Below are 7,583 nucleotides of genomic sequence, written 5' to 3'. Positions count from 1 at the left end.
TCTTTACTTTCAGTTATAATACAAACTATACATCATTAGTATATTGGCGTCCTCAGTGCAGCTAGCGGTGAGCGCTGCCTACACATCATATCCTATGTGGAAGTAGCCTACATGAGGTGGAAAACCAACAATCCACATCACAATGAATGCACCACCTCCACACTGAGATATGGTGGTGGCAGCATCATGATGTGGGAATGCTTTTCTCAAGAGTTAATAGACGGAGAGAAACTGTTAGAGACTCCAGGAGACCTGAGACTGGGCTGGAGGTCCACCTTCCAGCAGGAGAACCTCCCTACAGCGATGTTATGGGATGGTTTAGATCAAAGCAGATTCATGGGTTAGAATGGCCTAGTCAAAGTCCAGACCTAAATTCAACCGAGAATCTGATCCCACGTGGGCTGCAGTTAGAATAGTGCTGGACGATTTGATTAAAAATGTTTTAGACTTGGTTTTATTCCAGTCATCTGGTTTGGGAGCTGACCTGCATTCACAGTGACACTAAATACATGCTTGTTAAACAAGATGGCCGCCTGCCGTTGTAAACAATGACAATATAACTAAAAGTTGCTGCTACTGGTTTTACACGATGAGCTGCTCTGGAGTAATCATCTAAAAACAGGCTACACTTCAAATTAACTTAAAAATAAGGAAACACATTAAAATGCTTTGTCTTAGGATAAAAACGTTTTCTCTTTGTATTTTGACTAATGTTTTATATATATATATATATATATATATATATATATATATATATATATATATATATATATATATATATATATATATATATATATATATATATTCCCCTTTCAGGACTGATATGGAGCATCGGCAAAAAAAAATAAACTTCATTAATTGCAAATTTGAGTTAGATAAAATCTGTTTATCAATTCTACTGTGCATCAGGACTGTGTCCATTATACTATGATTATATTGCAGTAAAGAGGTTAAAAAAATATTTCTGTCAAAGTCTAAACATACATGGACCTTGCTGTGTTTTGTAAGAAAAATGGCCAAAGTTATCAGTAGATGTTTAAAATAGACCTGCAGCTGGACTTGCCTAGAAACTTTGGTCTTTGTACAAACTCCCTGGAAATGTAGACATGCGTTTATTTTCCTGCTTTAGTCCATTTTCATCTGTTCTGTGGAAGCCATTGTTTGGGCGTCCTCCTGCAAGAAAACATTCTCCGTTCCTTTAATTACAGAAAACAGAGCAAATGGTTTGTGTCACATTTAGTAAAATTACCGTTCTTATTTTAGACCTGACAAAAAATAAGCTGCAGCAGCTTAGAACAGGTTCTTAGATGAACCAATCACACGGCAGCCAGAAGGACTGGTCACATAAAGAAGCACCTGCAGGTTTCTCACGCTTCGCTCTTTGAACACATTAAACGAGCTGCAGCCAGACGTTTCAGCGCTGAAGCATAAACCAGAATGGGGTTGAAAGGAGTCGCCTTCCTCCTCCAGTGCTCGCTGGCGTTGGCTGCAGCCATGTATTTTGATCTGGGAGAGCAGGAGGAAAAATGCATCATTGAGGAGATTCCTGAAGACACTCTGGTGACAGGTGAGTCTGACCCAGAAAATCCACTTTACTTCTTCTATGTACCAAAGGAAGTGTAAACGGGATCTGTGGGTGTAGCGGTCTGTGAGATGCTCTGCTGGAAACACAGGCCGTTTGTTTCAGCAGCAGAAAGGTTTTTCATTTAGGCTCCCTGAACAGTTTAATTAACCCGTTTTATCCCCGTCTGTTAGAAAAGGAACTGATGTGAACCTCAGCAACGCCATCAGATAAAGCAACAAGCTTCTCACGTGTTTTACTCCAAACACCAGCCTCACTTTAGACGCCACTTTACTAATTCTAGTTTCTGTACTACCCCAATTTTCCAAAATTCTAGAAAAACTACTTAATAGACTAGACAAATTCATAAATGAACAGTGATTTAGAACAACACTGGCATTAACAGTCAATCGAGGAGATCACAGGCGCCATGGAGCATAAATTACGTTCAGCTGGAATATTCCTAGATCCTAAAAAGGCTTTTGACACAATCACCCCATATTACTCGATAAATGTGAACGTTGTGAGATCAGGAGGTCGGTATTACGATGGGTGAACCGTTAATTAATAGAAAACAATTTGTGAAGATGAGTAAATTTGTGTTATTTGCAAAATGACACGTATTTTCTGTTCTGGGGTGATTTACACAAACTACTGCGACTTACTACTGAAATGCACAAACAAACAGGTTTGTCAGAAAGAAATTAAAATTAAATTTCAGCAAAAACAAATTCATGTTATCTGGCAACTTCAATAATAACACACAAATATCAATACAAACAGATGGAGTGGATATTAAAAGAGTATATGAGAACAAATTTCTACGGGTAATAATTGGCAATAAGATAAACTGGAAGTCTGATATAAAGCAGATACAAAGCAAATTGTAGACCCTTCTGGACCATAAATCACTCCATGTTTTCTACTGTTCTCTGATCCTCCCTTATCTACATTACTGTGCAGAGAGCTGGGGTAATACTTAGAAATGTTCAACACTGGTTCATTTTCAGAATGCACAAATCATGTATAAGGCAATAAACAATTGTAATTATTCACAAACTGTTTCTGAATAAAGTTGTATATATATATATATATATATATATAAGACTTGCCGTGTAAAAGTCAGCAACACAAAGTTAAGCTGAATGGTTTAAAATATAATATTTATTTATTCAAAATTGAGAGCAGAAAAAAGTCTCTTGGAAAGCGATATGTGAGACTGGGATAAAACGAAGGCTAAATACGGTTTAGAGCAACTGCTCGGTGGAGGGTCTGTGATGCTGTGGGGACCAAAGCTCTGGGAACATTGTTACTGTCAGCATGAATCTTTGACACATCGGGACATTTTAAATAAAAATGTGATGGCGTATGCCAGGAAAATGGGCTGTCAACGGCTCTTTTAACAGGATAATCCAACACCTTCAACCACATCGACACAAAAACGGTTCCACACACACAGCATCTACGTTCTTCCATGGAAATATTTCAAGTATAAATAACGACCTCTAATAAAGGCCAGGTAAAAGTAATAAATGTTAAACCCATTTATTTCAGGCTGCTGACTTAGATGAACATTGTGTAAGTTGGTTTCTGTCTCCTACCTTTAGGACACTTCTTCTTAGAGCCATGGGACGTGAAGTCTTTCGATCGCTCGGCTCTCCTCGGTGTCACCGTTACAGTCAGAGACCCAAACCACGAGGTAGGCAGACAACGCTTGTCTTCATGAAGATGTCACACTTTGGTCCTGCATTAAAAACACACATAACACTGATTGTAAAAAAGCTAATCATGAAACACATTTAGCATAGAGTCACTAACGAGCTGATTGAATAATTAGACCACATTAGCAGCTACCATCTTCTGTGAACCTTACATTTACCTTAAAGGGTTATATATCCTGCAAATCCACTTTTTAGGCCTTAAATACATGTTGTTGTGAACTTGGAGCCTCTAGAAGGGCAGAGAAGATGAACGCCGTCTGTCCAGGAGCTGCAGAGATCTTTAATTCAATTAAATTTTATTTATATAGCGCCAATTCATGAAACATGTCATCTCAAGGTACTTTCCAAAGTCAAAATCAATCATATTATACAGATTGGTCAAATATTTCCTATATAAGGAAACCAGTTGATTGCTTCAAAGTCCCGACAAGCAGCATTCACTCCTGGAGAAGCGTAGAGCCACAGGAAGAGTCGTCTGCATTGTCCAAATGATGAAACGGTAAGCCGGAAGTCCATGAGCTTTTTATCGGCTCTGCAGCAAATGCTGTGATTTAATTGTTTAAGCAAACGTAATAGAGAGCAGAGAAAACTGAACGGCTTGAAAAATATGACTGAAACAGAATCTAAAATCATGCATGCTCAGTATGAGGGATTGCTGCAAAGCCATCAACAATGCAGACGACTGTCCACTGTGGCTCTACGCTCTTTCAGGAGGAGTGAATGCTGCTTGGAGAGACTTGATGCAATCAACTGGTTCCCTTATATAGGACATTTTGACCAATCTGTATAATCTGATTGAATTTGATTTTGCAAAGTACCTTGAGATGACATGTTTCATGAATTGGCGCTATATAAATAAAATTGATTTGATTGTGAAATTCCCCTTTTTAAGCACTAATTAAAATTAAAAGTGAAATTACCTTCAGGTTATGGAAATGCCTTTTGAAGACAATGTTGAGACTAAAGCTCACTGCATACGCTGCAAGAACAGAGTAATCAGTTTAATGGTAGAGACTAAATCTAATTTCTGACACACCACACATTACTTTTCAGGTAAGACATTAGAACAAGGTTGCACCCAAATGACGTGTCAAGGACAAACTGCAAGAACTCCTAAGCAGACGTTTAGGAAGTCGTAGAAAACTATTTAAAGGAACTTAATACTTTTTCTCTTCCCTCTTTAGATTCAGATGTCCAAACGCTACGGAAAATTTGGTAAATTCACCTTCACAGCTCACGCCTCTGGTCAGCACTATCTCTGCTTCCAAACCAACTCCACAAGGTTCTCCGTTTTTGCTGGAGAGAGGCTGGTAAGAAATATTACAAACATGTCGCCTCCACAGCACTAAGATAGATTTGGTTAAAATCCCCGACCGCAGCAGTGGAGCAGAGACAGAAAACCACAAACTGATGTACTGAGGCCTCAGGCACGGTTTCCCCCCCCCAGAGACTTTTGCTGAAGTTCAAATCTCCCCCGGTCCTTTCAGGTGTACCTCAGGGCTGGATTCTGGGCCTTCTGCTCTTCATCACCTACCTTCTGCTCTTCATCACCTACCTTCTGCTCTTCATCACCTACCTTCTTTCACTGCTCATTTTCAGAAGGTTTGGTTTTCACTTTTACTGCTATGCAGAGTTTACCAAGCCCAACACCCCCTTCCACCAACAGATCAGTCCACAAATGTCCCAAATTTGTATTTCTGCTTGTTTGTACTAAGTGTAACAGTTTCACAAAACAGGTTCTCTCTCCCCTCAATCTGAGAGCATGCCATCATCCTTGGTAGCAATTTATATTTTGAATCTGATGTAATTTACATTACTTAGTCTGTATATTTCCACCTTTGAACCGTCTCCATCCATCTCTTATAGCCCCCAGGACAGTTCTCCTCATTAATGCACTCATCACCTCTCCATGCTTCTTCTTTATGGAATTTTATTGCCGGTTGGCACACAACAAAATGGAGCATTACCGCCACCAACTGGTATGGAGTGTGGATCTGAATGGCTACTTATTTATACTGAACAAAACAAGTAAAAACAAAAGAAAATCAACAAAACCAAAATAAGATTCAAATCCTCTCAATTACAAAAATTAATCTAAGAATGAAAAACAATTACATAGCACTTATCTCTTCAGTTCTTTCTAAGGATTTCTATTAAATCAAAATGTATTCTTTCCATTTTAAGATTTTATCCATTAGATTCTTCTTCTTCTTCTGTTGTTTTATGGCGGATTGGCAGGCCAACGTAAAAGGTGCATTTCCGCCACCTACTGATCTGGAGTGTGGAGTGCATTTAGGTGCATTTAAGTGCATTATTGAAGTGCATTGGGTTGCTGCATCTCTTTTCTTTTGTTGTGATTATTTCCTGGCTGTCTGTGTTTCTGTCAGTTATGACTATCAGCAGCACCTGCTCCCATCATCCGCTGCCTAATCAGCGTTATTCAGTTCACCTGGTCATGTTCCACAGTCAGCCAAGACCAGACCTCAGTTGGGAAAACAAAAGCAGTTAAAAGATTAAACAGTGTCAGGTACATATAAATTAAACGGTGAACGGCATTAGTAGTGTTTAGTGACATGGTTGGATAAAAGGTTGACTTTTGTAGACCATGTTGGAAAAGTTATTGATCGGTGCAAAAAGTTTTTTTGTTCTCTGTTCTCATTCCATCTTTCAGGTGTTGGTCTCAAATAAAACTGAACTTTTCCAGAACATTGCTGATAGAACACATCACTGCTGTCGTTAAACATCTTCACCATCAAATATCGCAGCGACTACAAGATTCTCCTCCTCGCCTTCAAAGCTCTTTATACCCCCCCCCCCCCCCCCACACACTTTAAATTTGCTACTTTTTAAATCATTATTTATGAATCCAATAATAGTTTTGGGATTTATATTATGTTTTATTTATCTTGTATATGTTTTTCTTGTTTGGAGACCCTGAGAGACTTAAAAGGTGCCTTCAAAGTACTTAGTTTTTTACTAAATCACAGAAAAAGAAGAACAAGCAAAGCTTAGATGGTGTGGGTTTTGTTTTTGTTACACAGAAACTACATTTGGACGTTCAGATGGGCGAGCACTCAATTGATCACAGTGTGGACAGAACCAAAGACAACCTGCAAACTCTGGAGGAAAATCTCCAGCACCTCATTAGTCAGATGACACACATCACCAGGCTGCAGGAATACCACAGGGTAAACTTTATGCTCCTATCCTTACAAAGCAGTATTAGAATAAACCCCCTAAGAGACGCTGGTGCCTCTGACTTTGCACCATGCCAAAACATCTGACATAATTAAAATTAACACCCAAATTAATATTGAAATCTTCCCTTTTGTGTTTTTATTTCTTTTATTCAGGAAAAAGAGGAGCTATTTCGTCAGATCAGTGAAGAAACCAACAGCAAGGTGTTGTGGTGGGCTGTGGTTCAAACCTTCACTCTTCTCTCTGTTGGTTTCTGGCAGATGAAACGACTCAAAGACTTCTTCATAGCCAAGAAACTGGTGTGATGAGGACTTCTGGCCAGGAAAGATACACTTCCTGGTTTCTGCTGTGCAGGTTCTTCTTCACGGCTCTGCTGTTCCAAGACATAAACATTATTTCAGGACTTGGAAATACAAGACATGAGCATTTGAGATGATTTACAGCTGAGTATGGGTAAAGAAATGAAACTTAAAAAATGTTTCACAAAATTAATCTACCTTTTGTTGATGCAATGCTTTAATTCATGTGATTGTCACAGTTCAAATGTTTATATCCACTTGTTAAGAGCATGAATGTCATCTTAATGTTGGACTTTTAATAAACTATTTGAATTTGTCAAAGATTAAACATTCAAACAAAATACAGCCTGAATGATTTTACAAAACAAGATTTGGATTGCACATGTTTAAATGTACTTGTAAAAGATTTTTTGTTATTTGATCCACATTGGCTCAATGTTATGCAAGCTCCCCAACTGGTTAAATTACCCTGGAAACACTTCAACCACATTACAGCCGTGTTGGGAAAGAGAGAGGAGACAAACGGGAAGTTCTGGATGGATGGTGCAATATAAAACAAAAGAACTTAAATTAGATCAAATTAAATGTGGTCAAACTGTATCGTTACCAGTAATTTGGAAAGCCTTGAGATGACGTTTTTCATGATTTGGCGGAATATAAATAAAATTTAATTTAATTAAAATTTAATTTAATCATAAACTGACACAGGCATACATCAATAGTTATTCCGTTTATATTCAAATATATACAGAGGCATCCAAAGGTTTATGTGATAGGCTAGGTATTGCATTTTATGTCTCAGAA

At 38.3% G+C, this 7,583-nt stretch overlaps 1 protein-coding gene across 2 annotated transcripts; it reads left to right on the top strand.

Moving 5' to 3' along the window:
• Nucleotides 1-1,410: 1,410 nt before the first annotated feature.
• si:ch211-255i20.3 (transmembrane emp24 domain-containing protein 11) lies at nt 1,411-7,109 on the top strand. Of its 2 annotated transcripts, none has more exons than XM_036127784.1 (5): nt 1,411-1,567; nt 3,169-3,260; nt 4,467-4,592; nt 6,324-6,470; nt 6,741-7,109. In XM_036127784.1, the coding sequence occupies exons 1-5, from the start codon at nt 1,438-1,440 to the stop codon at nt 6,783-6,785; spliced, it is 540 nt and encodes a 179-aa protein (XP_035983677.1). In that variant the 5' UTR covers nt 1,411-1,437; the 3' UTR covers nt 6,786-7,109. The 2 variants fall into 2 exon arrangements, with proteins under 2 accessions (XP_035983677.1, XP_035983676.1); XM_036127783.1 differs by having other exon boundaries at nt 6,636-7,101.
• The last annotated feature ends 474 nt before the right edge of the window (nt 7,110-7,583 follow it).

The sequence above is a fragment of the Fundulus heteroclitus genome, chromosome 23 (assembly GCF_011125445.2).
Source record: "Fundulus heteroclitus isolate FHET01 chromosome 23, MU-UCD_Fhet_4.1, whole genome shotgun sequence".
In the NCBI taxonomy this organism is placed as follows: Eukaryota; Metazoa; Chordata; class Actinopteri; order Cyprinodontiformes; family Fundulidae; genus Fundulus; species Fundulus heteroclitus.
The sequence above is the reverse complement of the archived record's forward strand: the minus strand, read 5'-3'. Positions and strand labels throughout refer to the sequence as shown.